General features: G+C 35.9%; 1 protein-coding gene across 1 annotated transcript in view; it reads right to left on the bottom strand.

The window, feature by feature from the left end:
• The window catches only part of ZRANB3 (zinc finger, RAN-binding domain containing 3), a 226,722-nt gene that overhangs the window by 88,418 nt on the left and 116,352 nt on the right, over positions 1–21,952 (bottom strand). Inside the window, exons 6-7 of the mRNA XM_006834600.1 lie at positions 9,477–9,648; positions 8,016–8,150 (exon numbers count right to left, since the gene is read on the bottom strand). Of these exons, the coding sequence (XP_006834663.1) occupies positions 8,016–8,150; positions 9,477–9,648 (307 nt within the window). The remainder of the gene's footprint in view (positions 1–8,015; positions 8,151–9,476; positions 9,649–21,952) is intronic.

Raw genomic sequence — 21,952 nt, 5'->3', positions numbered from 1 at the left:
GCCCATCGTGATGACTGGGTCAGTCCAGCTCACTGAGAGTTTCCTTGGTTTTTGCTGACACTCTACCAAACATGATGTGCTTTTCTAGTGAGTGGTTTTCCCTAGTGACATGCCCGAAGTAAATAAACTGAATTCTCGCCATCCTTGCAGCTAAAGGGCATTCTGGTTGTATTTCATTGGAGATTGGTTTGTTTGTTCTTCTGGCAGCGTGTTCAATATTCTTCTGAAACACCAATATTGGGACGCATCAATTCTTTCATCTTCCACAATGCAACTGAAAAGATCATGGTTTGGGTCAAGCACACCTCAGTCATACACTTGCTTTTTAAAAATATTAAGAGGTCTTTTGTATAATGCAATGTGTCATTTGATTTGTTAAATCTCCTTGTTTTTCTCAGTCTCAATGAGTGGCACAAATATTAACCCAGTTGACCAAGCAAAACATTTTCCCTCACCTTCCACAATCAATCATCAACCTCTGTCAATTATACCATCTCAGTATCTTCTGAATTATCCCTTCCTTTCTAGTTAGGATGTGATACAGCTACCATCTCAGTTCAGACCACCAACAATGTAACTTGGATTACTAGTGCACCACCCCACCTGAATTCCATGACAACTGGCTTGTTTCCTTCCATCCATTCTCTGCACATCAGGCAGTTATTTTTCTAAAGCACAAATGTGATTTTACTCTACTGCATGGTGCCTGACTGGTCAAAAACAGAGCCCTTAGGATAAATTACACACCATGAAGTGGGACCTTCATGCTGTGGTGACTGCTTTCTGTAACCTCTGTAATCTCTAGCCTAGATTCTCTCACGTTTCAGTCATGCTGATCTACTTTCGGTTCCCTAAATATGTCCATTCTGGCTAATCTTTGTAAGTTTGCATAGATTGTCTGACCTTTCTGAAATATATCCTACAAGCCCCATCCCTGTCCCATCTGACTCTACTCTTTGACAGTGGTGGCAGCAATGGGCTCAAGCATAACAACAATTTTTAGGATGGTGCAGGACTGGGCACTGTTTTGTCCTGTTATGCATAGGGTCGCTGAGTTGGAACTGACTTGATGGCACCTAACAACAACCTCTTTGACTAGCTAAACACTAGTTGCAAATTCTCTGAGCTATCTTTATTGAGCCCTCTAAAGTGAGTCAGGTGTCATCTTCCATGTATTTCTATGGCATTCTGCTGTGTAAGCACTGACTACACTATCATTGTTGAATATTAATTTCACTATCTTCTCAAACTGACTTTAAGTTCCTTGCAGTATAGGCACTGCATTTTGTTTGCTATACCCACTCTACAAAACCACGATCCTTACAAACGTTGTTGTTGTTGTTGTTAGGCGCCATCCAATCAAATCCAACTCATAGCAACCCTATCTACAAAAGAACAAAACATCTAGTCCAGAGCCAACCTCACAATTGTTGCTATGTTTGAATTCATGGCTGCAGCCACTATGTCAGTTCATCTCATTGAGGGTCTTCCTCTTCAATGAGGAAGAGGTTGAAGAGTTCAATGAGTTTAAGAGGTCTTCCTCTTTAACTGTGTCAAGTACGATGTTCTTTTCTTGGACCTGGTCCCTCCTGACAACATGTCCAAAGTCCATGAGGTGAAGTCTCACCATTAGGGCTTCCATGGAGTACTCTGGCTGTACATCTTCCAATATGGATTTGCTTCTTCTTCTGACATTCCAAGCAATTTCAATATTCTTTGCCAACATCACAATTCTAATGTTCATTGCTGTTGTTAAGTGGTTAAGTTGGTTCCATCTCATAGTGACCCTGTATAGGGTTTCTACATTTAGATGCTAAATATATTTCTGTTGAATTAGTCAGGAGACACTTAGCCAAAGAAACTCAGTTGACCCTGGTGATAAATCAGTGGATGCTTAATGTTACTCTATGTGCACAAAATAGTAACCAATTTATAGTCTACAGTATTTCCAAGGTTCATTTAAAATTTGGTTTTGGAGAACTCAGAAACACATTTTTACATAAGAAAGTTGTTAAGTACAGTTACTAATTATCTCCTCCAAAGTTTACTTAATCTATAATGCATATAAACTGCATTATTTACAGTTACTAGACATTCTAATGGTTGTTGTTAAACGCCATCAAGTCATTTCTCACTCATAGCAGCCCTGTGGAGGGTTTCTAATGGGTTTGAACGACCAACCTTGTGGTTGGATACCAATAATGTTTCTCGGGAAAATGAATTAATTTCTAACTGCCACTCAGGCAAACAACAACACAGTTCTAATTTATACAGGTAGTTGAGGATAGCGGCTCTAGCAGGGAAAGAAAAAAAGATAAGAGTCTAGAGAACTGGGGTGGGATGGACTGCCCTTTGACTGACATTAACCTTTGGGAATATCACCCTCCATGGGGATAACTGACCTCATATTCTTTTTTTCTTTTCAAGGATAAAAAGGAATTAGAAGCCAGCTTCCCACACTAACACCTTTGGCTTCCAACAAGAGTTTCTCACCATAGACTGTAAAAATTATGTAAAATGTTCTCATATAAATTCTTTACTCCTAAGTAAACATTCTGAGCTCAGTATTAATTACAAAGAAAACTAAGCAAGCAAGCAAACAAGCAAGATAGCTATTAAATCTAGGAAAACCAACAGATGTCAAAGAAAGAAAATAAAATTATACCTCAACTGTGAAATGTTTAACATAATCACTACACTGTAATGAGCACTGATCAAACAAAAAAATCATGATATGGGAAGATGGAACGTCGAGTGTTACATCTTGTTCCAGTTGTGAATTTGAGCTGTGTCCTACACTTTCATTTGTAAGTTTTAAAGTTTTATGTCTCATTTTTTCCCCTTTAATGTTTCTCCTTCTTTGTATCCTATCTAAAAAATCTTTCTACTGAACCAAAATCCCAAACCAAACCAGTTGCCAACTCATGGTGACCCCATATATTACACCATAGAACTGTTCTACAGGGGGCTTTGAGGCTGTAACTTTTACAGAAGCAAATTACTAGGCTTTTCTTCCATGGTGTCACTGGGTGGGTTAGAAACTCCAACCTTTAGGTTAGCTATTGTCGTTCTGATTCACAGCAACCCAGTGTGTGCAGAGTAGAACAGAACTATATTGTTGTTGTTGTTGTTGTTTAGTGCCATTGAGTCGGGTCCGACCTATAGCGACCCGGTACAGGGTTTCCAAGGGTGTAAATCTTAGAACAGAACTATAAGGCTATGCAAACCACTTGCACAATCTAGGAACCTTCCCTAGCAAAAGACTGTGAACATTTTCTTACATGTACTCTACCAGAAGTTTTATAATTGTAGTTTTTATGTTTAAGTCTAAGATCCACTTCAAGCTCATTTTCCTGAAGAGTGTAAAATAATAGTTAAGGTTAGTCCCTCCTCCCCCGGCCCATTATGGATATCTAATTGTCCTTTTACTATTTGTTGAAAGGATGCTCATTTCACCTTTGAGTTATCTTGTCTCTTCTCCAAAAATCAATTGACAATCTGTGTGAGGGTCTATATCCGAATTCTATTTTCTGGTTCATTAAATTAAATGTCTATTCTGATAGCTATATTACAGAGTCTTGAGGAAGAACAATGGTACCTGGATTGGAGGAAGACTGGTTAACAACCTTCTTCAATATGTAGATGATACAAATTTGCATACTGAAAATGAAAAGGACTTGAAGTACTTACTGATGAAAATCAAAGATGACAACACTTTGTACAGATTATACTTCAACATAAAGGAAACAAAAATCCTCATAACTGGACCAATAAGCAACATTATAATAAACAGAGAAAAGATTGAAGTTTTTAAGGATTTCATTTTACTTCAATCTACAATCAGTGCCCATGGAAGCAGCAGTCAAGAAAGCAAATGATGTATTGAATTGGGCAAATCTGATGTTAACAGCAATGATTTTGCCTTGAGGACTAAGGTGCACCTAACCAAAGGTACAGTATTTTCAGTCACTTCATACTCAAGTGAAAGTTGGATAATGAATAGGAAGACTGAAGAAGAATTGATATGATATTTACAAAGAATATTGAATACACCTTGGATTGCCAGAAGAAGGAAAAATCTATTTTGGAAGATGATGGTGAGACTTAATCTAATGTATCTGAGATATGCTATCATGATGGACAAGTTTCTGGAGAAGGATATCATGCTTGGTAAAGCAGAGAAAAACGCTTAATGAGATAGATTGACAAAATGCCTGCAACAAAGAACTCAAATATAACAATGATTGTGAAGATGGTACAGTAATGGACAGTGTTTTTTTCTGTTCTGCATATGATCGTTATGAATTGGAACAAACTTAACGGCATCCAATAATACCTCCAAAACAATGCTGAATATAGCAGACATACAAGAGGGCTTCAAAAAGTTTCCGAAAAATGTAATGAAAAGATTATCGAATTTTTTCACAAAGCTCCTTCATACTTGTCTGACTCCCAGTTTTAGGGGAATAACATCCAATCTTCCATCTTAAGTATGATGTTAGTCATACATTTTAAAATAAATGTCTTTTATTGGATAAGGTATTTCCTTTCTAGTCCTAATCTGATGAAAGTTTTTGTTGTTGTTTTTTATGAATGGATATTGAATTCTGTCAAAATGCTTTCTGTTTTTTACCTTGTCAATGTAGTGCACTAAAATGATTGATCAAATGTTAATCAATATTGCATTCTTAGTATAAATGCTTAAAAATTATATTGGTGGTTTAAGTTTGATAATATTTAGTTAAGGTTTTTCACATCCATGAGGGATATTTAACTGTAGTTTTTTTCATGTTTTTGTCTAGGATTGGGATCAGGAGAATACTAGCTTAATAATATTAGTCAGTAGATGTTTTTACTCCTCAGTTTTCTGAAAAATGTTTCTGTAAAATTGATAGTATATCTACATTAAACGTTTGATGGAATTTACCAGTGAAACCATCTAATCCTGGAGTTTTCATTAAAGGATTATTATAAATTATGCATTAAATTTCTTAATACACATAGTACTAATTATCTTTTTATATTTCTGGCATCAATTGTAATTTTTGTGAAAACTGTCCATTTCATATAAGTTTTGTTAGTTTTTTATATGTAAAGTTGTTTATAAAAGTATCTTAAACTTTTTTTGATGTAGGGTCTTTAGCGATGCCTCCCAAAAAGATAAAAACATCAGTACTAATTCCATATGCTAAAAATAAAAAATTATAAATTGATACAGTAATACTAATTTACAAGCACATAAAATGACAAAGAATATTCAGGAGTACATGTAACAAAAGGCATGCAAGAAAACTAAAATATTGCTGAGAGAAATTAAATCCTAAATTAATGGAGATACTCTTTTCACAGATGAAAAGACAATACTCCAAATTGATACGTAAAACCAACTTAATTTCAACCAAAATTTCACATACTCAATAAATTCATTCTAAAATTTACATGGAAAAGAAAAGGCATACAACAAATCAATTATGAAAAAGAAAAAAGTAGGTGAACACCATGTGATTTCAATACTTGTAAGTCTACAGTAATTATGCCAGTGCAATACTGTAAAAGGTAAAACTTACAGATCACTAAAACAGAATTGGAAGCTCAGAAACAGTCCCACATATATGACTAATTTTTGCTGAAAGTACCATGTTAACTCAATAGGAAAAAATAGTTTTTCAGCAAATGGTGTTGGAACAATTCAATTTCCACACACAAGAAACTCAAACTAAACCAAAACTAATACAATTGAGTCTCTACCCTTAATTTGTACCATACAAGAAAATTGCCTCAAAATAGCTCAGAAAAAAATCACACAAAACAAAACCAAAGTGGTTGCCATCAAGCCAGTTATGACTCAGGACAACCCCAAAATAACTCATGTTATGTTGTTAGTTACCATCAAAGTGGCTCTTGGCCTTCTTGTATAACAGAACACAATGTTGCCTGATCTTATGCCACACAAAAACAGCGCATCGATCTACAAACATAACCTAAAACTTCAGCACTTTTTGAAGAAAATATAGGAAAAGGAAATATTTACAAAAGACATTTATGTGTGAAGATTTGTTTTCAAAATATATAAAGAGCTCTTACAATACAATATAAAAACGGGCTCAAAGCAAATGATATTTCACAAAAGAAATGTCTAAGAAACACAACATTACTAGTCATTAGGGAAATGCAAGTTAAAAGCACAATGAGATAGAATGGTTAAAATAAAAATGACTGACAATACCAATCGGTGGGAAAAATGTGAAACAACTGGAATTCTCATACATTGCTACCAGGAAGGCAAAGTGTACAGTAGCTTTGAAAAATAATTTGACAATTTTTTATATAAAGCTAGGCTTGCACTTTTCATGGTTCAGTAGTCCCATGCCTAGAAATTTATCCAAGGGAAATGAAAACATACCCCTATAAAAACACATGCATGAGGGAAACTTCAACAATTCATGGAATACAATATACAACAACAGGGAAGTTAGCAGAAGAAAGATGAAGGTAGCAGGAAACACAGGGAGATGAAGGTAGCAAGAGTCAAAGTGAATAGAAGTAAATACCATTACTTCTATTGGTACATGGTACATGGAGGGAATTGTAATAAAACAAAGGGATTTGTTGAATGTAAAACTGATGATCTACTCTATAAACAATAAACTGTTAAAACTGATGATCTGCTCAATCCACAATAAAATGTTAAAAGATAAAAGTTCATAGAAAAATGGAGTTAAAAGATACTGGAATTTTTCCATGAGCTTTTTGAAGTCCCTTTATATTATATGATTCACTATAACAATTTTATGTATAAGTATGGATAGTGCAAGACTAGGCAATGTTTTATTCTGTTGTGCCTAGGGTCACCATGAGTTTTTCCATGTTTCAAAAATCAGATCATAGCTAATATAAAAAATTTAAGAAAACTCAAGTGAACATGTTCTCAAATCATTGGTGCTTTGTAACAAGTTTACAGGTATACTGCCTCACATAAAACAATAGTTTTTTTAGATGGATAAAGCATTTTAAGGACGGTCAGGAAGACCTCAAAGACAAATTCAAGGTTGAGAGATCACCCTAGAAGCTTATGTTGTTGTTGTGAAGCGCCATCCAGTTGGTGCCGACCCATAGCGACCCTGTGTAGGGTTTCTGAGGAACAGCTGGTGAGCTTGAACCACCGACCTTGCAGTTCAAATAGCTTTGCAGTCTGGTGCATTAACCCACAGTGCAACACCAGGACCAGAAGCTTATGGTGACTGTTTGATTGGAATTTCAAAGGGGTAACCTTGATAAAATTTCCCAAAGGACACAGGATGATATCAGGGGCTGGTGAGGAAGAAGTTTTATGAAAATTGAAAACTGCACTGGTGAAGAAACGGTCAGAAAAATCTGTGAAGGAACTGTGCTCCATCACAACAATGAACTTGCTCATTCTTTGAGGGTAGCAAGAGCTGTCTTGCAAGAATTTAGTTAGGAAGCCTTACCCCATCCACCCTATAGCCCAGATTTTGCCCCTTTAGACTTCTGTTAGCCAAAGCTGCCCATATGATATGGTGTTAATTGAACACCATAGAATTCTCTGGGGAAGAGTTAGAGAAATAAAAGTACTGCCTTCAGACATGTATAGACCTAGATGGAGGATAAGTCAAGTAACACTGTTGTTGTTGTTGTTAAGTGGCTTTGAGTTGATTTGAGTTGATTCTGACCCATAGCGACCCTGTGTAGGGTTTCCAAGGAGCAGCTGGTGAGCTTGAACCACCGACCTTGCAGTTCAAATGACTTTGCAGTCCGGTGCATTAGCCCACAGCACCACACCAGGAAGCTAATGTGAAGTAACATTATCTTCACATTTTTAGACTTTTGTTTAATAACTTTATAATTATATATTTTTTAACTTATCCTCCTATGTCTTTTTCCTTAATGCAGAGTTTAAAAATTAAATAGCAAAGGTATATTGCATTACAGAAAATATTTAAATGCATTAAACAATTCGTATCAAGAAAAATAACAGATGACCCAGCAGTGAGTACCTTGGCAATAGCAGTTTGTTTAAACATGCGAGTAATCAACCCCATGACTTGTAAAAAGGGGCTACCGTTCTCAATGCCTCCTGAATTTAGAGTTCTCATTAACTTCTCCCACTCTTCAAAACTGGAATTCAATTCCTATGTGGGAAAAAATAACAAAGGTTTAGAAATCAGCACCAAAAAATAGAACAATTAATGCAACAGTGAAGGATTTCCGACTTTTTCTTTCTTTTCTGTATAGGAAGATATAAAGGGCAATGAACAATCCCAAAGCTGTCAACATGTCTATTTAAAATCATCAATGCAGAGGTAATCCAGCCACATGTTCATGATAATTAAAGAGACAAGGGCAAGCTGTGAGTGAAAACGAAAACTCTTTGTTAACATACATGAAATCATTAAGGCTGTCTCACAAAGAAAAATACTTTGAAAGTAAAAATAAAAATTAATATAAGAAGGCAGGGGAGTATGGGGGTGTTGGGAGACACAGGGAGGAATGCAGTGTTTGGAGTGAATAGAGGTAAATGCTGTTAACTGTTGATGCACAGAGGGGATCGTAACCATATAATCAAAGTATAGGATTTGTTGAATGTAAAACTGATGATCTGCTCTATAAACCTTTACTGGATTCACAATAAAAAGTTTTTTAAAAAATCACAGTAGTAAAAACATATATGATAGCAATGTATTTTTATAAAAAGACAAAATCTTTAAATATACACAAAGAGTTGGCAAATATTAGTGAATAAAATGTAATGCAATCATATGTTGACGATTCACTTTCTTTTCTTTCTAATGATGCAGTAGTAGATAAGGAAATCAGATCACTGTTATTTAGAAATAACATAAAAGCTGAATGTTTATCAAATGCTTACTCTAAGCTGTAAGCTGTAATAGTGCAACACGCTGTGTCCAGAACCAGAGAACACATAATCACTGTACTCCCAAAAAGTAAATGTCAGAGAAGAAGTAGGAAAAATACTTATACCACTTTTGGCTCTTTGATATGATGAATTTCACATATTATAACATGATTGGAGAATTTTCAGATTTCTAGAAGAGGACTACATCCAAATTATTCTAGAAGATTGCCATTCACACTTAAAAGTTCTAGAGCAAGAAACAAGATTTCTCTTGATAACTTTTGGCTTTTGCAATGTATAGAGACTTCAAAATTTTAATACTAAATCTAAATCCTTTTTTGCAATTTCAGTAGTTTCAGATATTCAGCAGAAATATTTTTTATTCATTAGGACACTGGATCCCTTAACATATTTAATAACTAAAATGAAAGTCTTCTCGTTCCCTCTTGGAATGATAGAAAGTCATTTCACATGCTCAATTAATTAAGCCTATTTTAAGAAAGTAGACATTCCCTTCTGTGAAATATGAAATATGTTCAATCTTTAATAGAATAATTTAAAATGATTTAAATATGACTTTCAATCACACAAGGGTTCTCACCTTGGCAGCTGCTGGTGGAAGATCAAATGGAATACGCTGTCTGATTTTAGGGGGGAGTTGGGTTAACACTTCAGTCTTTAATCTTCTAATCATCACGTCACTTAACAGCTGGTGAAGTTCATTAAGATTTGACGCCCCTCTACAATCCCACTGAGGTCTTTTACCAAAATATCTGTAAATATGAAGAAAAACATATAGCAAAGTAGAATGACGGAGTAGGAAAAATTATGTATCTGGTATGTTTTGGTAGTCCCCAACTTACAACACGTTCCACTTATGAGGAACCTTATTTACAACTGTTTTTTTGTACATTACATTTTTAGTAATATATACTAGATACAATGTTGCAGCATGACATTTGCTGATGTTATTATTCTCAGATGTTTTTTCCAGTATGTTGTTACATAATGTTTCCAAGCCCCAAAGACAAATAAAGATCAGATTTATAAAGATTCTGATAAAAAGCCAATAATAATGGGGAAAAACCCCAAAGTTAATTAACTGATGCCAGTTCCAGACGTGAAGAATGACCTAGGGCCACAGTCTCTGGTTCTTCTAGTCTCTTTATGACCAGTAAGCCTGGCCTTTTTTTTTTTTTTAATGTTTTATTGTGAATTATGTGATAGTTTACATGGGCGAACATTAGTTTTACATTTATCCTATCGTATATCGTTTCATTGCCATGGATATAATCCCCTCCATGTATCATCAACCAACCAAAGGGTATATACTACAAGCCTGCACCCTGGTCATCAGCACACAGCCCCTCTCCCTCTCTGGATCTAAAGTGTCCAGCTGCTCCATGTCATCATCTCCGTCTCTGGCGTCATTGCTTCTCTGGGTAGGATCCCGCTCTCCGATCTTCTCCATTGATGGTCCCAGGGGCCTCAGCTTCTGGACTGAAATGCTAATCACTCCCCTCCTTTAAGCCTGGCCTTTAAAAAAATTTTTTTTTGAGTTTTGTTCCACATTTTCTCCCAGTGTATCTATCTGGACCCTTCTAATGTGATTCCTTTTATATCAGTCAGTTGGTAGTGGTAGCTGGGCACCACCTAGTTCTTCTGATCAGTCTTGGAGACTGATCCAACTTATTAATCTGAAAATTGGTAAATAAAAGAGAAATAAAGCAAGCACTTATCAAAACTTTTCTAAACTAACTTAGTCACTGAATGTTCAAATAGTAGATGAGGGGAAGTTTTTCTTTAGAGTGGTATGCTAACTAATACATTGAGAAGAAAAGTTAGAATATCATCACTTTGTAATGCATAATTATTTAATAAGGAACCCTGGTAGTACAGTGGTTAAGTGCTTGGCTAACCAAAGGGTTGCTGGGAGAAAGGTGGCAGTGGGCTTCCAGGAAGATTGTTGTTGTTATTATTAAGTACTGTTGAGTTGGTTAAGACCCATCGTGACCCTGTATAGGGTTTCTGAGGAGCGGCTGGTGAGCTTGAACCACCGACCTTGTGGTTCAAACCAACTTTGCAGTCCAGCATTAACACACAGGACCACACCAGGCCTCAGTCAAGACTGCAGCCTTGGAAATGCTATGGGGCAGATCTATTCTTTCCTGTAGGTTCACTGAGTTAGCACAGACTTGATGGCAATTGGTTTGGTTTTAGTTCTTATTATTTAATAGATCTACATATTCAGTGTCGAAAGCTATTAACTTTATAAAAAGGCTATTAGCATTGGACTGTTAACCTCTCGGTCGGCGGTTCAAAGGCAACAGTTGCTCCTTGGAAACCTTATACAGGGTTGCTATGAGTTGGAACTAACTCTACTGCAGTCAACAACAACAATGGAAAATAAAAGAGACTTAGTGGTGTAACGTTTAAGTGCTTGACTGCTAATTGGAAGGTCAGCAGTTAGAACACGCCAGTGGTTCTGCTAGAGGAAAGCTCGGACTATCTGTTCCAGTACAGATTTCAGCCTAGAAAACTCTAAGGGGCAGATCTACTCTGCCCTATAGGGTTGTTATGAGTTGAAATGAACTCGTGTAACACAACAATGGAAAAAATACACCATTGCCTATAAAGTAGAATTGACAAAATGTTTACATCTGTTCAAGTCTCTAGACATAAACGCTGATACAGAAATACAGAAGATACAACATCTAAGCTAGAACATCCACCATGTGAATATAAATAGCAAAATTTAGATTACATTAACAATTTTAACAAATTTAAAAAACAAAACAAGTAAATAGAGGCAAAACCTAAATTTTCAGATAGACTTCAGAGACAAATCAGTCCTTTGCAAAGTGGTGGCCTTATTTGGGTACTAATTGAAATAAACTGGGGGGATGAGGTGGATTTTCAAAAAACAAAACTGTAAAAATGATAATATAATAAAACAACTGGGAATTTGAATAGTGACTAGATTTTTTGACTAGTTTTGATGGTATTAAGGGATTATTGTTAAATGTACTCTTTTTAAGATGGTATTACAATTCATTATATATTTTTAAAAAGAAATCTTACATGTTAGAGATATATACAGAGATAATTTATAGCTAAAACACAATGTTTAGGAGTTCCTTCAAACTAACACAGAGTAGAAGGGGGTAATGCAAAAACAAAACTGGCCATGAGTTGGTCATTGTTGAAGCTGGGAGATACATACATGAAGGATTAATTATACTGTTCTGTCTACTTTTGTATATATTGAACATTTTCAAAAAAAACTAGAAACAGAAAACATAAATCGAGGAATTACATGATGCAGAATGGCTAAAGAAAATTGAGGACGGCATTTGAGTACCATGTCAAAAGAAAACTCAGTCAGACTGAAGCAGAACAGAAGGCTGGGAGAGTGAGGTCGTGGGGAGGGGGTCAAAAAACTATGTATGTGCCTGTGCGTTTTTATGACCTGTTTGAGTTTCACAGATTTGTTGGAGCCTCTCAGGGAAAAAAAAAAAAAAGTGACTATTTATAGAAAACTAAGCAGATAGGGAAAAAAGTAAAATAATTAATTATAAGATAAATGAAAAGTTGACCAATAAATGAACAGTCAACCATTGGATTTATGAGAGAATAATATTTATTTGTTATTGTTGTTAAGTGCCGTGGAATTGGTTCTGTTGTCTAAAATTTTCCATTCAGCTTTTATGTCATTTTCTCTAACTGCTTTAGCTTCCTACGTTCAAGAGCAAGTTTCAGAGTCTTTCAACATCCACTTTGTTTTTTCTTTCCTGTCTTTTTAATGATCTTTTGCTTTCTTCATATATTATGCTCTTTATGTTATCCTATAACTCTTTTGGTCTCTAGAAATTAGTGTCTAATTCATCAATTTTGTTCTTGAAATGTTCTTGAAATTCAAGTAGGATATACTCAAGGTCATATTTTGGCTCTCATGGACTTGGTTTAATTTTCTTCAGCTTTAGTCTGAACTTTATGTGAAGAGTTCATGGTCTGTTCTACAGTCTTCCCCGGGCCTTATTTTGGCTGAGGATAGTTGAGCTTCTACATCATCTCTTCCCACAGATGTACTAAATTTGATGACTTTGAGATTCAGGTATTTGCAATGACTAGTCTTTCAAAATTCTATCATACAAATCTCAGCATAGTTTCTATCATCAAGGCTATAACATTTCCCAACTATGGGTCCTCACATTTTGTTTCCAAATTTCACATTCTAATTGCCAGCAATTATCACTGCATTTTGATTGCATGTTTGATCAATTTCAGACTGAAGAAGTTGACAGAATTCAAATTCATCATCACTGGCTTTACTGCTTGGTACATGAATTTGAGTAATAGTGATATTAACTAGTCTTCCTTGTGGTGGTGGTGGTGGTGGTGGTGTTGGTGTGCCGTGGAGTCAGTTCCGACTCATATCAACTCTGCATAGGGTTTCTGAAGCTGTAAATCTTTAAGGGAGTAGAAAGCCTCTTCTTTTCCAGTGGAACTGCTGGTAGTTTTGAACTGCTGACTTTGAGGTTGGTAGCCTGACTTGTACCAATTACACTACCAGAGCTCCTGTCTTCCTTGTAGGGGTATGGATATAATTTTATCATAGGCAGCATTGTACTTCAAGGTAGATCTTGAAATGTTTCTTTTTGACAAAGAAAGTGATGCCACTCCTCTTCAATCTGTTGTTCCCAGCATGTGAAATCATATGACTGTGTTATTCAAAATGGCAATACCAGTCCACTTCAGCTCACCAATGCCTAGGATATCGATCAAAATATGTTCTATTTCATTTTGACAACTTAAAAATTTCCTAGATTCATTCTTCATACATTCAAAGCTCTAATTATTAATGGATAGTTACATCTGTTTCTCCTCAGTTTGAGTTGTGCCACATCAGCAAATGAAGATCCTGAAACCTTAACTCCATTTACGTTATTAAGGTTAAGGTCAACTTTACTTTGAGGAGGCAGCTCTTCCCCAGTTGTATTTTGAGTGCCTTCCAATCTGAGAGGTTCAACTTCCGTCAGTATATTTGAAATGTTCTGATGCTATGCATAAGGTTTTCAGTGTCTAACTATTCATATGCGGTCTGCCTCTCCTTCCTAGCTTATGTTAGTCTGGAAACTCTGCTGAAACCCATCCACATGATTACCTTGCTGGTATTTAAAATATTGGCAGCTAGCTTCCAGCATGACAGTAACACACCACCACTGTACAACAAACCCTGTCACATTCATCTTTTTATCTCATTCCTTCCTTCAGTCAGCAAAATCTCAAATCAGCAAAATCTCAAACCAATAAAATACTTGAATTGCCAAAAGTAAAGGAAAAACAAAAACTCAAAAAGACAATGTTAAAGTATGGGACAAGGTGATGCCAAGTGAAAATTTGGAAATACAGAATTACAGCTAAACTACTTGTGGCTATGGTGACCCTGACTCACGCCAACACCATGTGGGTCAGAGTAGAATTCAGTACCGTTTTCAGTGGCTGGTTTCTCAGAAGTAGACGGCCAGTCCTTTCTTCTGAGGTGTACTGGATAGACTTGAACCTCCAACCCTTCATTAGTAGCAAAGTGCATTAACCATTTGCATTCCCCAGGGACTTTAGAATTCTAACTAGGTTAGGTTAAAACTATGCAAAAAATATTAGGTAACAGGACAAGGTTAGAAGTAAATAAAAAAATGAAAACAATTTATTTATTAGTAAAGTAAGATTATGATGCTATTTTTCTTTTCATTTTTACTTTTATAATACTACTGATAACTTCAGAACATAATATTTTATGGAATTGCACTGGACTTTGATCTCTCCATTATTATATTACTTTTATAATACTACTTTTAAAATACTACTTAGAAATTTACCTTCGAACCCTGGACACTACTTTTGTCCTCTGGGAGGACAAAGACAAAAGCCTAATTCCTTTAAAAGATGACAGGTTTTTAAATATTTAAAGACCAGTTCCCTCTAGGTCTTCTCTTTTTCAAATTCCTATTTGAGATTTCATGAGAGCAAGCACTATGTCTTACTCATCTTTGTCCTGCCAGCAACTCTTAAATAATGTTTCAAGCATAGTGGGCAATCAATAAAGTTAGGTATTTTTAGAGCTGAACATGAATTCCCCTCATAATCCTGGTCACCCTTTCAGAAATATGCTGTCATTTGTTAACATGCTTCTTAGAACATGGCTTTTCATTCCCTCTCAGTTCCTCGTAATCCTTGTTCTCCAATGACCTTCTACCCACTTCTATGGCTGCAAGCCACTCCTGAAAAACCACTCTACCTCTTAAATCCAGACATTTCATGTCTACCACCCATTTTATTCTAGTCCACTTTTTTGATGACAGCAACTGTTTTATCAGGGCCTTTCAGTCAACGGACTGTACCGCTTTCTCCACATCCAATATCCTCCTATTTCATTCATTACTCAATTTTGATTTCCGAGTCTGTAATTTAACTTTGTTCTTACCACTGTAGCCTACAGTCCCTTGTCCCACAGTTCATGCTTCATAAGTCACTGGGGGAAAGGGGGAGACACAATCTTGGATGGATTCACTATGAGCGTTTTCAAACCGGTTCCTAGTCTGCTGGGCATTGTACCTCAACTAATATTTGGAAGAACTTGGGGCGGACCATAAATCTAGAGTTGTTGACCTCAATTGGACACTTTGTGCTCTTTAACAACCCTGTTACATTCATCTTGTGATCTCACTCCATCATTCAGCAAACTCTCAAACCATTTCAACTTCCATCAAACTTTCCATCAAACCCTCCATTTTTTAATTTCTCTGAACATATGTTTGTCTCTCTCATTTCACACAGTCATAAGACGCAAACTTCCTCGACTTCTTGCCACCCCAAAACTATGGTATATTCAAAGATTATGATGCAGTAATAAAATAAAATAGTAAGAGAAGGTTCTTTTTGTATACAAAAAGAGGACAAAATAGCAAAATACAAAACAATGTTTATAATATACACTGTGCATAAATACACATATAGTGTAAGAAAAGATATTATTAAAAAGTATAGACAAGTTTCACCTAGGGAGGGATTTTGAAGTGGAAGAGAGATTTGTCAGTGCAATTGCTCCATTATATATTTAGAATGTATATATCCCTTTTTAGGTCTGAGAGGTGAGACATTCGCAAATTCAACAGACATGACTTCTATTTGGTTGAAGGTAAGAACACTGAAAGCAACAATGGAGACATCAAAGTCCAGTGCAATTCCATAAAAGATTATCTCCGAAGCTGACAACAACTCTTGAATTAATATAATACTCTTTGGGAATGGCTATTAATACTTACACTGTGTAATTTTACCCAATATTTCACATCTCATAAAAATTTAGGCAACCAGTCCTCCTACAAGGTGAAATTGTCACAGACTATCAATGGTAAAGAAGTTTCCAAAATTTGGCAAATTGCTAAAATATGCTGGCCTAGTCCTAACTTTTATGCATGACTGACTGCAGGGAAGAAAACACATCTTCCAGAATGCCCTTTGAAGGTAGATGCCAATAACGGGATGTTTGGCTAGATTCTTTATGTGCTTTCTCTCAATATGTAAAGGAATATTCATTCAAGTTGCCACTCCCCAAGTCTTGCTTACTGCTAGGAAAAGTGTGTGTGTGGGGGAGGTGACATTTAACCTTCCTAGGTGCTTACAAAATTAGACTGGAGGTAGGTAGGTAGGGCTGGATAATCTTTCAAGTTTTTTGTATCTCTGAAAATTGATCAGTGTGCTAATAATTGGCAACTGAATGTGCTACCTTCTCTAAACCATATTTGTATAAGTAATTTCCTCTAAATGTAATCAGTCAAGGGAATGGTGTAAGGTATTTTTTGATAAAGCATGCTGTGGTAGATTAAAACTTTCTCTATCTCCATATCTCTCAAATCAAATCATGTAGGTGGTTACCCAAACTTTGATTTCTCATCTCTAGACCACATTTGCGTTGGTATCATTCTGTTTGCCATCACTTACACATGTAATAAACTTTATAAAGGCAAAGATATTTCTAACTTAAGCTTCACTTAATTTTATTTTGAATATACTCATGACATTTAAAATATAAAATATTGGCCTAGAACTGAATAACTATCCATAATTTGCATTTTTTCAAATTACAGTGTGAAAATTGCACCTTTACAAAATCAAAATATTAATGGAAAACATGCAATAATCCACAGACTAACTTAAAATGGTAGGAAGTGTTTTTACCTGAATCAGAATATATAGTGTTTTCAAAGTAAAGAAATAATATAAAACTTTTAAATTGAACCTAAAAGAAAAAGCTTTTTGAGAGACATTCTATTACTTCTGAAATGACTTTCTCTAGAAAACAGGAAATATAGCACAATCTTCACATCAAAAAGCATTTCACGAATTTCCTTTTGAAATAGTGTTTACATTAATAAGCAATGAATGATCAGGTATACATTTCTGCTGTAATAAGACAAGTCATAATCAGAAAACCAAAAAAGAAATGCCTACTGACAGTTTAGGCTTTCCAATTTGCCAAAAGGTAATTTCAGTAAGATACGTTTATTTTATGTAGGCAAACTGTTTGGCATTTATAGTCTATAATAATTATGACTAAGGACTTTCTAGCAATATCTAGCAGAATGTCAATCAGGGCTATAATGTGAACAAAATTAATATTTAGGAATGTTTTACCAATTATCATTTCTGGTTTACAGGGAACTGATCATCTGAATCAACACAGCTTAAATGAAAAAGGAAAGTCAGAGGTCAAGCAGGTTGCTGACCGGCTGATGCCCATCTTCCCTGCAATTGTTCAGTATGCCATGTGGACGTTTGTATGCATATGTATAAACACTAACAAATACTGCATAGTCCTGGTGTGGCACTGTAGGATCTACAATGGACTGCAAACCAAAAGATTGGCAGTTCAAACCCACGGTACTCCTCAGAAACCCTATACAGGTGGCTATGAGTTGGAACCAACTTAACGGTACTTAATAACAGTAGCATGTACCATAATTTATAAATAGTCTTCTGTTGATTTAGTTGCTGCCAATTACTTGTCTGAATCAGATGACACCCAACTACTGCTACCGAACAATTTGATCAAAGACTCCATAGCAGATTCCTTTTCAACAGGGGGAAAACACTGAACAGAATTTCAAATTCTCATGGGCTCCAGATTTCTTGGAGCCATGAAGATTGAATGAACCTCTCCCTGAACCTATTACCTTGAGATAATCTTTAAGCCTTAAAACAAAAATATCCTTTAAATCTTCTTAAAACCAATCACTAGTTTAGCTTAACTAGTAACAAATATCTACCATGAGTATTATGCGCTTTTAAAAACTATCTATGTGAGATCAAATTGACAACAGCAACTAAAAAGATTAGATAGAAAGGTTAGGAGGCAGTAACTCAACGGTTGCACAGCATGAAGACTACAATCGACGCTAATAAATAGTTCGTGTAAAATGTTTGAATGGGTGTATGTTTTACTGTGTATCCTCATATTATGAACAACAAAAAAATAAATAACATTATATATAAGCCAACTTTTATACACTCAACTGTATCCTTTTTATGGTCTTCCCAGACCAAAGTTATAGAAGAATTCCTTTTTTACTTATGGTTTTATTTAATGTTTAAATACTTAATCTAGAACTTAATTTAGTATAAGGAGAAGGGAGACAATCCATTTCACTCTTTAAAATACTCTATTATTAAAAATTTTCTTAAAAAATTCTTGCCTGTGTATTTATTTGTTATGATATTTAGGATCAATTTTCTGATTTTAAGAGAAAAATCTTTTCACTTTATGAGATGCATTACATCCATTGATAAATTTAAGCAAAAGTGAAATCTTTATAATACCAAATCTTATCAGTGAAAGAAAGCATATGCCTTTTTGTTTCTTTTTTCTTCTTTTATGCCCTTCAGTAGTATTTTTAAATTTTTTCCACTTAATGTTGTTGCTAAGTGCTATCAAATCGGTTCTGACTCATAATGACCCTGTATAGTGTTTCCTACAAGTGGATGGTGGGTTTGAACCACCAACCTATCAAGCAACAGTCCAGTGCTTTTTCTACAGTGGGTCACACTAAGACTCCATATTTGTTGCTGTTGGTTTTAAGTGCTGTATAGTCCATATGTTGTTTTAAAGTGCTGCCAAGTCGGTTCTGACTCACAGCGACCTGGTATAGGGTTTTTGAAGAGTGGCTGGTGAGTTTGAACCACTAACCTTGCAGTTCAAACTGACCTTAAGGCTGACTGTTTATGTTACAGCACCACACCAGGACTCCATAGTCCATATTTGTTGTTGATAGGTGCCATCGAGTTGGTACTGACACATAGCGACCTTATATACAACACTGCCCGATCCTGGGCCAACCTCACAGTCGTTGCTAGGTTTGTGCCCAGTCATTGATGCTGCCACTGTGTGCCAATCCATGTCTTTAGGGGTCTTCCTCTTTTTCTACAACCCTCCATTTGAACAAACATGATATCCTTCTCCAGTGACTGGTCCCTCCTGACAATATGTCCAAAGTATGAAAGATCATGTCTGGCCATCCTGGTTTCTAAGAAGCCCTCTGGCTGTACATCATCTAACACAGATCTATTCGTTCTTTGGGCAGTCCATGGTACTTTCAATATTCTCCTCCAACACTATGACTCAACTGTATCAGTTCCGGTCATCCTTATTCATTATCCAATTTTCACATGCATATGAAGTTATTGAAAAAACCATGGCTTGCATCAGGCACACCTTAGTCCTCAAACTGAGTTTTACTGAGTTTACTCTTCAGTGGTATATTTCTGTTGTAATTATAAATAGCATTTTTTCTTCATTATATTTTAAAACCAGTATCTGTGTATAGAAAAACAAGTTTTAGCATTTACTTTATACTTGAATACGTACAATATACACACATATAAAGGGAGTTTCAAAAAGCTTATGGAAAAATTACACTTTTCCATGTACTTTTTGATGTCCCTTCATATGGATAAACCCTAAATTTGTTAAAACCTATACAGACTCCTAAGGAGCTCTGGTAGCATAGTGGTTACGAATGGCTTGCTAACCTCATGGTCAGCAGTTCGAAATTACCAGCTGTTCCGCGGGCGAAAAATGAGGCTTTCTACTCCCATAAAGATTTACAGCCTCGGAAACCCTGTACAGAGTCGCTATGAGTTGGAACTGACTGCACAGCACATAACAACAACAAATTACAGACTCCTGGTGTGGAGCTATAGGATCAGCACTGCACTTGTGAACACAAAGATGGCAGTTCAAACCCATCAACTGATCAGACAGGGTCGCTCTGAGTGGGAACTGACTCAATGGCACTTAACAACAACAACAACAACAACAACATGCATTGTTATCTTAGTTTACTGAGTTGAATAATGTTCTCCAAAAATCCGTGTCTACTTGGAACTTCAGAATGTGACTGTACCTGGAACACATGCAAGTATTTAAGGTGAATTCTTAATGAATAAGGTTGGGCCCTAATTCCATAACTGGTATCCTTATGGGAAGACACAGGCACAGAAGAAAGATGGCCATAAAGGAATGACAGATATTGAAGTGACATAGCTGCAAAGCAAAGAATTTCAAGGACTGCAACCACAAGAAGCTAGAAGAGGCAAGGAAGAATTGTCACACAGAACCTTCAGAGAAACACCAAAACTTCAATTCTAGACCTCCTGAACAGTAAGAAAACAAATTTCCATGTTTTAAGCTATCCAGTTTCTGGTAATTTGTTAGAGCAGTCCTAGAAAAGGAATACTCATGGCTATTATAATACTGTGGGGCAGTGCTGGTTCAGTGGGAGAATTCTCATGTTTCATGTGGGAAATCTATGTTCGATTCCTGACTACTGCTAGTGACTAGTGCAGCCATTACCCATCTGCCAGTGGGGGCTAGCATGTTGCTATGATGTTGAACAGGGTTCAGCAGAACTTTTAGACTAAGAGAGAATAGGAAAAGGTCTGGTAATCTACTTTCAAAAACTAGCTTAATAAACCCCCTGTGGATCACAACCGTGTGATCTGCAACTATTTGTAGGAATGACACAGGACTAAACAGCTATTCATTCTGGCACGTGGTTGTCATGAGCAAGGATCAACTTGACAACAGCTAACAATAACAACAAAATATATTTCCTAATATTAAACCTTGTTTACATTACTAATAAGAATTCTGTTCACAAAAAAAAAAAAAAGCATATGAATGATATCTTTGTATGAGTTGCTGAGTGTACTTGAAAACATACGCATACTTTAGTTGGACAATGGAGAAGAATATTGAAAATACTATGGACTGACTTTGAGAAAAAAAAAAAACAAATCTGCCAAAATGCTCCTTAGAAGCAAGGATGGTGAGATTCCATCTCTTGTTCTTTGGACATGTGGTCAGGAGGGATCAGTTCCTAGAGAAGGATATCATGCTTAGTGAAGCGGAGGGTCAGTGAATAGAGGAAGACCCCCCAACACGATGGACTGACACATTGGCAGCAACAATGGGCTCAAACCTAAAACAATTGTGAAGATGGCACAGAACTGGGCAGTGTTTCATTCTGTGTGCAGAGGGTCACTATAAGTTGGAACAGACTCAACAGCACCTAAAAAGAACAACATTTGATAATACTGACAACTTCTGTAATAATAGAAGTGGGTGGTCTTCGGTTTTCTCTCTTGGCACTATCATGTTTGATTTTGGTATCAGTATTAGACTAACTTCATACATACAATTTGGAAGAATTATTTGTATCTCAGTACTTTGAGCCCCTTAAAAAAAATGAAATACCCTGACTACCTGGGGGTCACTTGAGGAAATTATTAAAAAAGGAAAAATGAAAAACAGATCAGGAAAAAATATAAGTAATTCATATCATAGACAAATATCTAGCATCCATAACATGCAAACATTTCCAATATGTCAATAAGAAAAAGGGCAACAAACTTAATAGAAAGCAGACCAAAGAAGATAAATAGATAATTGACAGAAAAGGAAATGAAAATAGCTTTACAACGTATGAAAAATGCTCAACTGCCTTTAATAACACAGTA

The sequence above is a fragment of the Chrysochloris asiatica genome, unplaced genomic scaffold, assembly GCF_000296735.1.
Source record: "Chrysochloris asiatica unplaced genomic scaffold, ChrAsi1.0 scaffold00012, whole genome shotgun sequence".
Classification (NCBI taxonomy): Eukaryota; Metazoa; Chordata; class Mammalia; order Afrosoricida; family Chrysochloridae; genus Chrysochloris; species Chrysochloris asiatica.
The sequence above is the reverse complement of the archived record's forward strand: the minus strand, read 5'-3'. Positions and strand labels throughout refer to the sequence as shown.